Source organism: Ixodes scapularis, unplaced genomic scaffold (assembly GCF_016920785.2).
Source record: "Ixodes scapularis isolate PalLabHiFi unplaced genomic scaffold, ASM1692078v2 PGA_scaffold4__175_contigs__length_147842914, whole genome shotgun sequence".
NCBI lineage: Eukaryota > Metazoa > Arthropoda > Arachnida > Ixodida > Ixodidae > Ixodes > Ixodes scapularis.
The window spans coordinates 142,075,319-142,092,111 of record NW_024609879.1 but is presented as its reverse complement, the minus strand read 5'-3'; the positions used below and the strand labels follow the sequence as shown (position 1 = coordinate 142,092,111).

Below are 16,793 nucleotides of genomic sequence, written 5' to 3'. Positions count from 1 at the left end.
ACAGATGATGAAAATAATCCCTGGAGAAGGGGAACAAGAGGGACAGAGGACAAACACAAATCTCCAAACACAGCTAGGTGACTGGTGAGCGACCGAAAAAATCCGCCTGGTCCGGGTATCGAACCCGGGACCTCTTCATTACAGGTGGAGCGCTCTACCAACTGAGCTAACCAGGGGTTAGATGTCAGTAGAGCAAACGGGTTTTATCAGCCGCCACCAGTCTAACACCAAGAAGGGTGAAACTTGCAATTTAAGGTCATTGTTATAATGCAATTAAATGCAAAGGTGCAAGCGAGCTGGACAAGAATGACGAAAATAATCCCTGAAGAAGGGGAACAAGAGGGACAGAGGACAAACACAAATCTCCAAACACAGCTAGGTGACTGGTGAGCGACCGAAAAAATCCGCCTGGTCCGGGTATCGAACCCGGGACCTCTCCATTACAGGTGGAGCGCTCTACCAACTGAGCTAACCGGGGGTTAGATGTCAGTAGAGCGAACGGGTTTTATCAGCCGCCACCAGTCTAACACCAACAAGGGTGAAGCTCGCAATTTAAGGTCATTGTTATAATGCAATTAAATGCAAAGGTGCAAGCGAGCTGGACAAGAATGATGAAAATAATCCCTGGAGAAGGGGAAGAAGAGGGACAGAGGACAAACACAAATCTCCAAACACAGCTAGGTGACTGGTGAGCGACCGAAAAAATCCGCCTGGTCCGGGTATCGAACCCGGGACCTCTCCATTACAGGTGGAGCGCTCTACCAACTGAGCTAACCAGGGGTTAGATGTCAGTAGAGCGAACGGGTTTTATCAGCCGCCACCAGTCTAACACCAACAAGGGTGAAGCTCGCAATTTAAGGTCATTGTTATAATGCAATTAAATGCAAAGGTGCAAGCGAGCTGGACAAGAATGATGAAAATAATCCCTGGAGAAGGGGAAGAAGAGGGACAGAGGACAAACACAAATCTCCAAACACAGCTAGGTGACTGGTGAGCGACCGAAAAAATCCGCCTGGTCCGGGTATCGAACCCGGGACCTCTCCATTACAGGTGGAGCGCTCTACCAACTGAGCTAACCGGGGGTTAGATGTCAGTAGAGCGAACGGGTTTTATCAGCCGCCACCAGTCTAACACCAACAAGGGTGAAGCTCGCAATTTAAGGTCATTGTTATAATGCAATTAAATGCAAAGGTGCAAGCGAGCTGGACAAGAATGATGAAAATAATCCCTGGAGAAGGGGAAGAAGAGGGACAGAGGACAAACACAAATCTCCAAACACAGCTAGGTGACTGGTGAGCGACCGAAAAAATCCGCCTGGTCCGGGTATCGAACCCGGGACCTCTCCATTACAGGTGGAGCGCTCTACCAACTGAGCTAACCAGGGGTTAGATGTCAGTAGAGCGAACGGGTTTTATCAGCCGCCACCAGTCTAACACCAACAAGGGTGAAGCTCGCAATTTAAGGTCATTGTTATAATGCAATTAAATGCAAAGGTGCAAGCGAGCTGGACAAGAATGATGAAAATAATCCCTGGAGAAGGGGAAGAAGAGGGACAGAGGACAAACACAAATCTCCAAACACAGCTAGGTGACTGGTGAGCGACCGAAAAAATCCGCCTGGTCCGGGTATCGAACCCGGGACCTCTCCATTACAGGTGGAGCGCTCTACCAACTGAGCTAACCGGGGGTTAAATGTCAGTAGAGCGAACGGGTTTTATCAGCCGCCACCAGTCTAACACCAACAAGGGTGAAGCTCGCAATTTAAGGTCATTGTTATAATGCAATTAAATGCAAAGGTGCAAGCGAGCTGGACAAGAATGATGAAAATAATCCCTGGAGAAGGGGAAGAAAAGGGACAGAGGACAAACACAAATCTCCAAACACAGCTAGGTGACTGGTGAGCGACCGAAAAAATCCGCCTGGTCCGGGTATCGAACCCGGGACCTCTCCATTACAGGTGGAGCGCTCTACCAACTGAGCTAACCAGGGGTTAGATGTCAGTAGAGCAAACGGGTTTTATCAGCTGCCACCAGTCTAACACCAACAAGGGTGAAGCTTGCAATTTAAGGTCATTGTTATAATGCAATTAAATGCAAAGGTGCAAGCGAGCAAACAGACTTTGAGATAAAATTTAAACATGGAATTTCAGGATAAAATACTTATATCTGTTTCCTGAAACAAATGGCGGTCGCATCAAAAGCACGTGGGAGTCATTCTTTTACATACAAGTTTCACTAAGCAAAAAAAAAAAAAAAGAAACAAATAAACGCTGTCACAGTCCGTGCCGTGACCTCTGGAGGAAGGTTGTTCCCATTCTCAATGGAGATGGGGAAGAATGATTGCTCGAAACACTCTGTACGACAGAAGTGCATGCGTCAACGAACTTCTGTGAACGCCTCCTCGAGACAATCTTGGTTTTAAGCATTTAACTGTGTCAATATTACAAGCATTGTTAAATAATGGAAACAATAAAACCATCTACGTGTGCCAGCGCCTTTTCTTTACTGGGTCCATCTTGGCTTGTCCATAGAGAATAATAATGCTAACAGAATTAGGGGTGCTATATTTATTTTACAGGGTGTATTGTTTTAAGCTTTACAGATTTGCTTTAAAAAAGCCGTGAAAGTTACACTTATGCGGTCTGTGCAGGTGAGTTATACGGCCAGGGGGACATTATGTGGGTGGCTAATTTTTGCGATAAGTTTGCTAATGAAATAAAATTTGTTAATTAACTTTTTAGTTAGTGAAAATATACATATGGTCTAAATTAGAAACTTAAGCAGGCGCAAAGCTAGCAGTGGCAAAACTCGGATGATTAGATTATCATCCGAGGCCCAAAATCCTGCTGTTCATTATGGGATTTTCTAGGCGTATCCCCACAGAAGAAGCTGGTACAAAAGAAGACCCCCCCCCCCCCCCCCGTTTTCCCCGCCTCGCCATGCACCAAGACACAACCAAAAAAAAAAAAAACAAAAAAAAAAAAACGGATAGGAGGACTTTCCGCCAGGCGAAAGAAGATTTCTGCAATTTAAATGAAATTAGGCATTCCGGTTCCTTCGCGCAATGCTGTCTTGAGGCGGAACACAATAATTGTTTACTTAACGCGCTCACTTTTTCCGTTAAAACTGCTTTACGCACGAATACGCCGACCAGAACCATGCGGTATAAGCAGCACCAAGGCACCAAAGCCGACAGTCCCTGCCACCGTCTCCGCGCCGCCACCGCCGCCGCCGCCGACCCCGCTCCTCTGGTTCTTCGTTCGACCGCGAGGGGGCGAGCGATGGAACGGAGTTGCGAATACATGTCTGAAAGTTTCAATTCTACGCAGTGCATAATATCTACAGGTGCGGACAATAGAAGAATTTTGATTTTTCAAGGTCATTCATTGTAACGAGACGCGACGAATTTCGTGAATGAGGGAGTATGTTAATAATACTTTCTGTGTGATACAAGCTTCTTTGTGAGCTAGGAAAGGAGCCATGTTACAGCGAAGCTGTTATGTGCTAGGATTTGAAAAAAAAAATGCGTCCAGAGATGTTAAAAAAAAAAAAAAAACTCCCGTTGAAACGGCGCATTTTCGTTCTGATTGGTCGTGGCAAGTATAAATAAAAAGAGGCTGGAACCCGCGTGAGTCAGCCTTCCTTGGCGTTATTTTATAGTGAGGTCCTAATGCCTTGTTATCATCTCCGGCCGCCGACTTATCTCAGCTAAAAGTGCGCTGTGACGAGGCTGAGGGCGGAACGCGCCGATCTAACCTTTTTCCGCTTCCGCAATGCTGATAAAGAGACTTGGACTCTTTATCACCATCGCTGATAAAGAGCCCAAGTCGCTGTAAAACAAAAAATAGTCATATACTAACACGTATGCATATACCAACGACCAAAAACAGAACTTGTATCGACATTACGTTTAGCAAGAACGTATCTGAAGTCAAAATGCCACCAATGGCAGTTTACCATAGTGACCGTAAGGCAATGATCACTTTAGTCACTAAGAGATAAATTAAGGCAATGAGACAACGAAGTCGTGTTCGTGTGTTCATTACAATGATATGTAAATCGTATAGATGTATAGTTGTCGTAAATTTATCGTGAAAATAAAAGCTTCGCTGGTCCTCTATCTCCACGTGAAGTGGATGGGCTTTATTTTTTTTTAAGTGTGATGTGCATGAGAAGATTTGCATGTCGACGAAGCACCATTTGCAAACTATTTACCTAGTGCGGACTAGAGTCCGAAAAATACTGTAGTTTTAATCAAAAACACACGTGTCATAAAATTTACATTTAATCAGTATGTGCTGTGACCTCACTGCAGCGGAGGCCATTTTCTCGCCGGTTCTGTATAATGAATGGGAAAATAAAATGTATACAAGCCATTGCAAATTAGAACAGAGAACGCAGTCACGCTACAAAGCCATGGCCGGCATTGATCAGCGATCAGGCGTTATACGCCAAGCACGTACAGCCGCTGCGCGAAGGACTATTTTGCGCATGTGCCAGCCCCGATACCAAAATGAAAGGGGTTCTCTTGGCAGATGGTGCAACAGGTACGCGAGGTCACGCTATCCGTTGGTTTCACTGTCGAAACATCCACTAGGCCGGGTCTGATGTGTTATCGTGTTTCGTGGTGTAAACACTAAACTATCGTACTGTGTCCTGGTGTAAACACCAGATCCACCTAATGTGTTTTAATGTTCACACCAGACCCACCTAATGTTTTTTGGTGTGCACATCAGACCCACCTAATGTGTATTAGTGTGCACATCAGATTCACCTAGTGTGTTTTGGTGTGCACATCAGACCCGCCTACTGTGTTTCGGTGTGCACATCAGAATGGTTTGGTGTGTTTTGTTGTGCACATCAGAGCGACCTGCGTGTTTTGGTGTGCACACCACCTGATGTATCCTGATGTGCACATCAGAGCGGCTCTGAGTAAAAGTCAGAAAACACCAGAACCCGGTCTCGTGGATTTTCGAAAGGGTCATTTTGTTGTGTTGAGGATGCCCGTGTTGGTTATATGACTCGGTATATTGGTTTCAGAAACGCTGTGAACATTAACATGGAAGGCACTAAAAGTGTGCTGGATCTTTGCCACAACATCAAAAATTTGAAGGTGAGTTAATTCTCAATCATAGAGAGGTACATAATATTAGCATAAAAATGTGCACTCGTGTGCGCTCCTAACTTGCGCATGTTGAGTTATGAAATAAGAGAAGGAAATTGATATACTTCATTTGCATATGCACTCTGCAACTTCTTTGAATATTTTGTCAATACTTATAATTTGGTGATAGTATAGAACATTATGTTAGGAGTCACTGACACGAACTACAGATATATTCAAAATGGAAGGCGTTTTATAAGGGCCGGGTTCGTGCACATTGGTATTTTCGGTTAAGATTTATGTACCCTTGTACTTGCAAATGCAATGAAGTCTATGGATAACCATTCTGCATTCTTGGAGTCAAATCTAAGAAACAAATGTTGAATGAAGTTGAATGTTGTCACGAACGACAGGTGAGGAGGCTGGAATACACTCAAATAACTAAGGGTGGAACGTGGTGAATTTACGGCAAGACAAAAGGCAATACGCGGAGTCACGGACTTTAATGTTGGCTTAAGAGCAGCATCGAACACCAGCGATGAACTTTCTACTACTAAAATGTACAGTATTTTTCAAGCAGATACTACGGTCAAGATGATATTAGACTTAGAAAAAGATAACTTATGCGATTGAACTGGAAAGTACCAGCAGGGCAACATTCCCCGTCCAGGGCTGACTGGTACACGCTACATTATCTCTCTTCTAAACTTTACTATACCTCTACGCTGACAGAGCGGTGGGAGGTACGCGCCCGCCGGACCAGTCTCTCTTTCATCACCTGACCCCTCTTTATGCGTGTCGTTTCGGGCGGGACTGTGATCACGTGACGTAAACTAGACAGATGGCTGGTCTAACGAGCATAAGTAGCTTCAATCACTCTGTCAACTTGGAGGTGAAGGGAGTGTGAAAAACAAGTCGTCTTGACAGAAAGCAACCAAAACCTCTATCGTGTCGTCATTGCATTGACGAATTGTCCAATCCAGGCTTTTGGTTAGCTTGTATTTCTGTCGAACATTGCTCTGAAGCTTTGATGGAAGTTACTTGGATAGAAGCCACGTGTCTACATTAAAGGGAAACTAAAGCGGTTCTGTATTAAGAAGAAAACATTTAAATCGTCTTCATTTAGCCTCCAGGATAACGAATACGAAAAATAACATTTCAGTTTGATGGGTCAAGTCGCCACAACAGCGCTTTCGTATTTGCGCTGATGCCCCTACCTCCACCCGACTCGTTCGTTGGGAGGAGGGAATCGTGGCGTGTTATACGAAGATCTAAACGCCTTCAAGCCTTCCGCAAGTTTTATTGGAGTAATCAAAAATGCTGTATACGTGCCCTTACAAGGGGCACGCGCAAGGCCTTTGAAACCCATGGGTATAACGTCACACCCAGTAATTGGTTTTTCGTTTTTTTTGTGTCTATTGATATGACCGGTTCAAATGCTTTTGATAGTCAAATTCACAAGACAAAAATACGCTAGAATTCACCTCTAACCCGTTTTTAGAAGAACCTTTTCCGCTTCCTTTCAAGTACTTCCCCGTGAGTTCACATCGAAAGTGTAAAATGAATCACATACAGCAGCTGCAAGTTAACATTCTATTTTTCTTTTAGGCCGTTGTGCATATATCGACAGCATTCGTCAACAGCGATCTCGACGTCCTGGAGGAACGAGTGTACCCTCCGACGGTAAAGCCAGATGACATCATTTCGCTCACAAAGTAAGCTTATTTGTCCCCTATACAAAAATAAGAAAATCCTTTAACTTAGCAAAGCCCGAAGGCTACGGTTCGAGTGAGCCAACTGGCGCGTGGAAGGAAGACACGTGATAATATCTCGCTATTGCGTGTAGCACAGAGAGAGAGAGAGAAAGAAAACAATCAGCTTTTTATTATGTTGAGTGACAGGCTAATTTTATAAGGGCACGAAAGCAACGTCTGGGACACAAGAAAGGGTCCGGCAAGAGGAGAGTTTGTCCTCCTCTTCTTCTCTAATCGTCTATGTTCGGTTACGGAATGGTTTGGGTACTTTTCGTTGCGTTGCACTCGTGTGCCCCCCCCCCCCCCCCCCCCCCCAGGATGATCAGAATAATTGAAACAATTTTAAATTTAAGCAAGCTTCATGATGTCGTGAGATCATGTGAGAAGCTATGAATCGCCATTCGGAAGTCAGCCGCGTGTGGCGACAGTCGTTTACTACCGCATGCTCTCTTGAGTCCTACTTGGTCAAGATGCTTGCGCTCCTGTTCACCTCCCCCTGCGTTTACCGAGAAAAAGAGTGGGGTGCGGATCGTATGGTGGGGGCCTCCATTCCACTGCACCGCTCAGTGAATCGCATTATTTATGATTAAGTATGATTAATTACGACAAAGTTGCCTTCTCCATGCTTTGCACGCTCATGCACTGCCTGGTATGGGCAATGTGCGGTTGAGTACGGTTGCTGGTACCTAATCCGGCTTGCAACAGATTTTCGTAAAGTTCGAGCGACACCCTTTCCACATGAAACTCAACCATAGACACATTGTTTGTTTAAAGTTTGGATATCGTGTTCGTGCTAACTTTGACGCCAAGTGTTTAAAAGTCCCTAGTATTCACCAGGGCGTTTTAGGCCTAGGCTATTAAGACTAACCCGCAACTCGCTGTTCAGAAAAATAGTTCTTCGTCTTGCTTTAAAATAAAGGTAGGGTTGCCGTATGGTCTGAATTCTCTTCCACGAACCTTCGTGATTCCGGTTTTGTGACAGAAGTTAGGAAACTTAGTTCTAAACAAAGTGTTAACGTCAATTGTTTTCATCTTTGCGCATCCTGATGCATTACGAGCAGAACACTGAGCGAGGTCGATCTCGTTAAAACAACACCGGAGCTGCTCGGAGGCAAACCCAACACCTACGTCCTCACCAAGACTCTGGCTGAGGCCATCATTGCAGATCAAGGCCGAGGCCTTCCGTTGGTCATCGTCCGGCCTTCCATTGTGTCTGCGTCATGGAAAGATCCATTTCCGGTACGTCGCAACGATTAATAATAGGGAGTTGTAGTAGATCGTTTTGTCCTCCGCTAAGGTATCCCCGAAGAAAACGGCGCAGCTGCGCATGCGCGCCGCCAGCCTTGTCTGCATAGTTCAAGGTCTTGTGGCGGATTACGGAGCGCTATCCGGGTGCTTAGCTGGCTGTGAAAACGGTCTACTACAATTCCCTATTGTGCTTTGACTGAAAACTTTGAATAGCGTTTTGTCTGTAAAGCAATGTCTCGAATTCTTGACACGTCTGTTCGTTTTGAAAGTGTCTTTTAAGAGAATTGCTGAGTCGAACGTGGTGAGCCCGTCAAAAATTGAATGCGATATGTTTTTCTTTTTTATATTGATATTAGAGGCATACAGTTAAAGACGACAACTTTGTATATATACTTACCAACAATAATATAAGCTAACTGGATAAAAATTTTGAAGCCTTTTTTCACACTATGCTATCTTTAAGCATAATGTCTTTGCGAAATATTAAATTATTGCCCGAGATAAATACCAAGTTTAATTTTTAACTCATCAATGGAGATTATATTGGCCTTCGTAATTGTTCCCAGATGCTGATAGAACTTATGGTCGGGCGTCAGCTTTGACGAAATTAACCGAATTCCGCCTTTTACCTCTTTTTTTTTTCTATATTTGAAGATTATATCTTAATAGCGTCAAGCATAGTACAGAACCGTACGGCGATGAAGGAATGAACATTACAGCACCATGCTTGAAAGGAGTATTTTATCTGCATTTGCAAATATTTCATATTTCTAACTTCACGGAAGAACCGCTCTTCATTAACGTGGCTAGATATTAGTACCATTATGAAAATAAAAACGATTGAACGACCGGTTAGAATTCCTACCAGAGGTTATTGATAATGTGTTCTTCAGTTGATTGTAATTTTAAGAACCCAGACGGATAGGTTTCCAGGTGACAGGGGAGATTGCATCAGTACCAGTTCAATGTCTAACACGAGATGGGTAAGAAATGCATGAGCGCCAGTGCACTCTCACGAATCTCTCACGCACAAAAAAAGAAAAAAAAAACAAAGAAATAAAAATAAAACTGTGTCCATGTCTGGGGACCGAGGGGCACTCGGACCTGAATTGCACAGGATATGGGTCAATGATCAAGCTGCAGGCGGTGATTAAGCTTTCACTTACCGACGCCGGTGCCACTGATTGGAGTGACAATACTCTCCGTTAGATCAAAATAAACGATGACGACATTTGAACCTTTGTGCACTGCAAACAAGGAGGTGAAAGTTTAGGATGGTGCCTTACCGCACCACGCAATTCTGTCGTCGAAGCTTACCGAACTCAGTGGGATTCTCTCCTCATAAAAAAGGACCCCTGTTTCATTTCTGGGAAATTAACGATGGAGTACACGTGTCTCTTTAAGCAGTCCTGCTACAATTGATAGACAAAATTGTATTACGGTTTCTACTCGGACAGTTCACGATAGTCCAAACAGTGGACAGTTTATGGTTCACAAAACTCTGCCGGGAGTGCGAGACAGATTCTACTGGTTTAGAGCCACCCATGACATGGGCGAGTGACACAAAAGTTCACTATAGAATGATGAAAGGACCTCCCTTCATATGTTGGCGAAATATAATAACTTAAAACATTGGTGTCCCATTTGAGGTAGTGGCCGTTGACGTGGCTGAAGAACTACCAGAGACAACAGGGGTTAAGCTGGATGGTGCGACTTAATTTTAAGTCGCACCATCCAGCGAGTCATAAGGCATCAGTCGTTGCAACACTCATGTCCAGGGCGGCTGTTATCTGTTCTTCAGAAACTGACAGAAAAAGCGAGGGGCAGAGTGTGATCGCTGATTTGAGAAAGAACGGCTACCCGACAAGATTCATCCGACAAGTCACCAAACGTACGGTTCACGCTCGCCAAAACCCACAACCAAAGGGAGCTGCGCCGCATCGCCCCATCACGCGCATCAGCGTTCCCTACGTTCAGGGTACTAGCGAAGCACTATCACGGGTGCTTGCAAAACAAGGCATTCACGTGGCTCACAAACCGGTATCCACTCTTGGACGGTTCATGCCAAGACCAAAAGATCGCCCCCCGAAGGAAAAAGCACCGGGAATTGTTTACCGGATCCCCTGCTTAAAATGTCCTGCATCTTATATCGGCGAAACAAAGAACTTCATAGAAAGGTTACGCCAGCACAAGAACGATGTACGCAAATTCGACCGAGAACGCAGTGCTCTTGCGGAGCACTGTGACACCTTTGACCATCCGATAGACTTCGCGAACGCGTCCGTTCTTGATGTTGAAACCAATCTCAGAAAAAGACATCACCTTGAATCATGGCACATCCAAAATACACCAGGAAACATCAACAGATCTATGGGTACCTTACCATCTGTTTATGTGAGCGGACTAAGACACGTGATTAGAAAAAGACTGGATGGCAAGGCGGAAGCGCGATCAGAAAATATTCGTATCACCAAAGAAGACGAGGCTGCTCCCACGCACGAGATCAATCGCCCCTGAAGAAGAAACCGAACTGGTTTTGAAACGTTGGGTCCGAGTTTAATTTTTGGTTGGAGTCAAATATTTTTCCATTCCGGTAACTTATAATGTTTGGGGATTCATTTCAAAATGAACCAGAAGTTTTCTTGGTTCGGACATACGATGCAGAGACCCTCATTCGAAGATTTCTTCACAACATTGTATCGGGAAACAGAGTGCCCCTGGAAGTTCATAAAAAAACGCACCTTGGAGTTGCAAACTTTGAAGGATTTGTGCGCATCGCTTGCCATGAAGGAAACCAAAACAACATCACTACATTCAGGGTCGAACAGAATGAATCGCTTTCTTAGGCAAGGCCTCTATCTGTCATCAAACATCAGGATACCTGATTAAAATAAGAACACCGACTTCACATAACAAGAAAAACAACTTCATTAAACGTTTCGCTTCCCATGCGGGATGCATCATCAGTACATACACAGGAATGAGAGAGCTTCGGTCAACGCAGTCCTATTTATCGGGGAGGTCCATATAAGCTTCCGGGAGGGGATCACGGTTCTTGTTGCACGCCGTCTTATCTCCGCGGATGAACCATGACTCAAGTAGTTTGCGTGGGCCCCACCTATCCTCCTTCGCCAAGGTCGTCGCGGCTGTGAAGTCAAAGGTGTGTCCTGTGGTCCACGCGTGGTCGACCAGCTCCGTCTTGAGACGGGTGGCGTTCGTGGAATGCTTGACGTCACGTTGGTGTTCTTTCATCCTGGTTATCTTCTTGCGTCCGGTCTCTCCAATGTACGAAGAGCCGCAGTCCTGGCAGGGGATCTTGTACACAATGCCTTTCTCGGTATCCGCAGGGGTGGGGTCCTTTGGCTTAGACACAATGCTTGCTATAGTTCGGTAATACCTACAGGTTTTAGGGCGCGGCTTAGCGACTCAGACACTCCCTTAACGTACGGAATGCACAAGACATTACGTTCTTTGTCGGCTGGATTGGAGTGCGTTTTTCGTTTCGTCTGGTTGATTACCTCATCTACAAAGCGCCCGGGGCAGTTTCGCTTTTGCAGAGACTCTTGTACACGTGCCAGCTCATTAGCGCAATAGGTAGCGTTAGTTAACTGGCTCCTTTCTATATATGCTTCCAACCGTTCAGCTGTCCATTCAGAAACAAAGTGCACACCGTCAGTGGTGCTAATGGGCATAGGTCTACGGCTACCTACGGACGCCGTATTCGGTACTCCGGTGGTGCCACCACTGGAGGTCGAAAATATTCACTTCGATTAGGCTATCCATTTGTTCAAAAAATAGAATGTGTCCATTGTTTTGCAAAAAGGCGTTCGTAACTCAGCATAACAACGGAAAGAACCACAACAGTTTAAATACACCAGGTCACCAATAGAAACCAGGAGATTTGCTGCGTCTGTGAAGTCCACGTTAGACCAAAAGTCGCAATGATGTAATCGAAAACTACTTGGGTGGCACCTATGAGATCACCAAGAAACTGAATGAATTCAGCAATCGAATTTGTAATGCAGAAAACCGGAAACCGATCGTTTCACGCCGTATCGCCCTAAGTGAGGCTTTGCGCAGTCTTCGGGACGAGGTGGGTCTTGGCAGGGAAGGGTGCAGTGTTCTGGAAAACGGCGACTGGCACAATACAATAAAGAAGGCAAGAAAGCGTGTGTGTGTCGGAAAATTTACGTTATCTTGAGAGCGGAATACATAAAAAAAAGGCTTTTGTTAAGCTTGGTTTGCAATCCGGATGGGTGCATACTTTTTTGTTAGAAACTTTAAATAGTCATAAACTTTCGTTACTAAGTCGAACTTGGTATTTTATAATATTTGATGTGCAAGCTGACTCAGTTTAAGTATTAGATCCGGACAATTTACCCTATAATTAGTCCCAGCTTGCCAGTGAGAATACGACAAAAATGTGGGGAAAAAACTGCTTCAACATTTTTGTTGTGCAGCCTGACTCCGCTAAAACGGTGTATGAACTAAAAGGGGGCTGTTTACAGTATAATTAGGTCATGTTTGTCAGTGAAGGGAGCACTAAACACTTCCGCTTGACACATCTAAAGTGATATATTAACTTAAACCATGCAATTTACGTTCTATTTAGTCAAGGCTTTTCAGTGGTACTGGCGATAAAATTGACGAACTTCACGTATATTTGCTCTTCCGCCTCGCTCTGCTGAAGCTGTATATGGATTCCAACTGGACACTTGAATTACAATTAATCCACGCATGCCAGTGCAACTAGCTGTAAATTTTGGGTAGAACTTGACCATTTAAGATATTTGCTCTGCAGTGTTGGATTTTAATAATGCTTTTAGTTTGGAATGACTGAAATTCTCTAGTACTTGGCGCTTCAAGATATTTTCCTTGCTTTCTGTCTCAGCTCAAATGGTCTCGAAACCCAAAACGGGGCAGATTACATTTAAATGATCTGTTTTTGACTGGGAATGCCTGTCAAAATTCGATAGAACTTGACGTTTTAAGATATTTGCATTGCAGTCTGTATCAGCTCGATGGTATAGGAACTCAAACGGGACAGTTTGGGTTTTAATAATTCATGCCTTTAACTAATAATGGCTGTAAAAGTTTGATAGAAATTGACGTTTTAATACATATTTTTTGCAGTTTATCTCAGCTCAAAAGGTATATGAATTTAAATGTGAGATTTTAGATTTTATTAATTCTTCCTTTTAACTTGGAATGACTGTAGACATTAGATTGAGTTTGACGTTTTAGGATATTTTCCCTGCAGCTTGTCGCGGCTCAAAGCGTACAGTAACCCAACCAGGGGCCGTTTACATTTTAATGATCCCACTTTAAATTGGGAATTGCTATAAGAATTGGATTTACCTTGTTGCTTTAGGATTTGGGGCTTGCAGTGTGCTCACTTCGTATGTTACATATAAGCGTAAACGAGAACTTTACATTATGATTATTCCGTGCTTGTCAGCTAAAATTATGATTTAAATAACATTAATCACATTTGTATTTTTATCAGGACTTCATGCTCACAAAATAATCAGCCTGTGTATAGTCTTGACAAAGCTCGCATTGTGAAAAAATCTTTATCTGCCAATTAGCCACAGGCTTGATATTCCTGTTTTTGTATTGTGACTGTTGTTTTAAATGATTTTGCAGAATTTGTTGGGTTAGAATAACTACCTTTGGATAGTGCATTTTATTCAATGCATAATTAACTGAACCTTTTTTCTCTCTATTAATTTTATTTGATACCGTTTGTATTAACGAAGAGATCCAATTTCATGTCGGGTTGTGGCGATATCATATTGTCAAAAAAGCTGTGCAACAGTTTCAGTGCTTTGCATAAATATTTTGGGATTTGGCGTCTCGACCTTTCTGAAATAAACAACAAAAAACCGCTTTTGCCTGCATGCCCTAGTTTTTATTTTAAAAATGGACAAAGATTGAGGTTTTTGGCACCTCTCAACTCCTTCACCATCTTCCGAGTCACGTGCGCTGTGATGTCATTGGGGTGGCGCGGGGTTTTGGTGAAGCTCTCTCTCTCTAGAGCCATCAGTGAGCAGCCAGAGCTCATCCGCTCGCGACCGCGTGACCACGTGCTGTCAGGCGCCGCGCGAACAATATGGTGAAAGGAGGAAAGTCTCATCCGGGTCCGGCCATACCCTCCCGGCTCTGTCCCCCTCCCCCTCCGGCTTCCGGCGGCTGTTCCACTGTTAGCGTTAGCAGAGAGAGCTGACGGTTTTGTGGACCTAGGATAGATGGCGCCACTATAACTCCGTATAATAAAAGTTTTGTCGATGATACCAGGTTTCTGACGCATTTATATGTATGTTGAAACGACAAGATTTACAGAAAAGTTACCTTTTTATCGAGCAGGTATTCGTACAACTTGCTACCTTTCTAAAGGACCCCCATTGACGTCATGCCGCGTGTTTCTCATGGCCGCCACTCGCGGCTGCAGGTCGAGGAATATTCTAATTTTTGCCTCGCGATTACGCGGTGGAATCGCAACATTTCGAAGGAAGGAGGTGTGTTTTCTCTCCTTTTTGACAAGGTAAACAGTGTCAAAAGTACAAGATGCCAATTCTTTCAACGTTAAAATCGTTGCACAGCTCCTTTAAATAGCATATTGTTATACCTAGTGTTTTTTTTTTGTAATATCTTCAAAATATTTACAAAGAACGTATTTTGCTTGTTTGTTAAACGAAACAGATTCCGTATATTCAGTGTCTTTATTTCAGCACAAGTACGGCGTTTGAATGAAATTGTATTTCTTGCCATTGCATACAAGCGTCATACAAGCCTCACAGGCTTTAACGGACTCTATCATCCTACTTAAAAATGTACAAACATATAAAATATAGTGTATATCCCCTAATGTTTCAACATACCTGCTGTGGAAACTGACTCAGCTCAAGTGGCCTATGCTATCTAACGGGAAAGAGCTTGCGTTATAATTTGTCCATGCTCGTCATTGTCCATGCTTGCCAGCGAAGCTCTTGCGATTTCGTAGGGCTGGGTGGAAGGACTAAGTGGAGGAAACGGCATGCTGGCTTCAGTGAGTATAATTTCGCAGCACATCCTCGGCACCTTCCATACTACACGTCTACACTTTTATCCCACTGGTATAAATGTCATCGATCAAATAATGCGCAAGTGTACCGTGTACTGCCTCTAAGAACCGCAGGGAGGACAGTGCCCATCTTCGGGCCTTGTGTCTCTAAAGCCTGTCTCTCTCACGATTGGCTCATAGAAGAATAAACACCGAGTTCTATTACATTAAATTAGGTTATGCGTTTCTAACCTCTACCCGGTTTCCTTCCATGCCGCTTTGTTCTTACAAAATGAGGAGAAGCTTATCCCGTTGGTGGAGGCCGATTTCCGATACGCGGACGAGTTGAAACACATGGGCCGTGTTCCAAAATTTACTCGATCTTACTCCAGGGTTTTGTACCCTTGGCGTTCTAAAATCTACCCGCGTCCAGCGTTTTTCAATCTGTGCTGTCACGTGACACGATCCGCCGGAGTAACTCGGATCCATTCGGGTAAGATTTGGAACACAGCCATCTAGTCCAATACATCATCAAAGTATGTGCCCAACAATGGCAGACTCGGATATTGGTGCGGATGCTACTAGACGACGCGCACTTTTCAAAAATGTCTATTCACGAAGCGGTAAGTAGATACTTTGTAAAAACTAACTGCCGAAAGGACTAAGAGCAGGATATTATTAGGGCTCTTAATCGTTTTTTTTTACTTTTTTTTGTGTTGATTTTAACTCGTGAAGACAAGCTCGTCTGGAAGTCAGCCTCCCTTCAATTGTGTACAATTTCAATATACGAATAATCTCCATGGTAGATAGGGCAAGGCAGAAAGAAACTTCGTCTCCCTCCTGTCGTGTACAATCGCTGTGTGGCCCTTTTTCTTTATTAAACACAGGCACTGTTAGGTGTGATGAAAGCCGTCATTGCGGACAAAACTGCAGTCATGGACCTCATTCCAGTAGATGTCGTGGCCAATGTGCTCATTTTAGCAGCCTGCCAAGCACCACAAGACGAGAGGTAGGACCACTTTGAGGTTGTTTCGGATCCAAACAACTTAGGCATTGATTATGCTTGTCCTTAATTGCCATTGATATTTAAGAAATATGGTGTTTGTATAATGGAGGAGTCGGTTGACTGTACAGAAATTACGCTTCCCTGGTTTTAATGAACATTGATTTGTTTCAGTTGATATTCCAGAGTAATTAAACTTCAGACGTGGACCGCGTCCTGAGCCTACATAGCTTTCAACATGCCAAGTCATGTCTCATTTTTTTTGTCAGATAACTGCATTTTTAGCGCATTGCAGAGTGAAGGGCTGTCAAACAGTACAGGATTTCTACTGTGCACGGCCAAAAAAAAGTCTGCACGCTTCTTAAAGAAAGAAAAAAAGAAACTCTGACGTTTCAGCGCGCAGCATACGTTTTCAGTTAGGACATCAACCGCGCCAACAGCGCGGCTGTCCTCCTCGCCTTCTTGTTTTCGGGTACTCTCCTTTCTTGTTTCCGGGAGGTCGGGGCAGTCGGGGGTTGAGAACAGCAGAGACCTTGGCGAACAGCCGGACGAGTGCGTGAGGGGCCACGTCCTGGTCTACGCCATGAGTGCACCCCGCGGTTTCCTGCAAGGTCGCCTAGCAAAGGGTTTCTTTCCCCTCGGCA

General features: G+C 44.2%; 1 protein-coding gene across 1 annotated transcript in view; it reads left to right on the top strand.

Moving 5' to 3' along the window:
- Window positions 1-16,327, top strand: part of LOC115332999 (putative fatty acyl-CoA reductase CG5065) — a 30,264-nt gene extending 13,937 nt beyond the window's left edge. The window contains exons 5-9 of the mRNA XM_040207674.1: window positions 5,039-5,111; window positions 6,711-6,817; window positions 7,918-8,095; window positions 16,034-16,155; window positions 16,324-16,327. Coding sequence (XP_040063608.1) covers window positions 5,039-5,111; window positions 6,711-6,817; window positions 7,918-8,095; window positions 16,034-16,155; window positions 16,324-16,327 — 484 coding nt within the window. The remainder of the gene's footprint in view (window positions 1-5,038; window positions 5,112-6,710; window positions 6,818-7,917; window positions 8,096-16,033; window positions 16,156-16,323) is intronic.
- The last annotated feature ends 466 nt before the right edge of the window (window positions 16,328-16,793 follow it).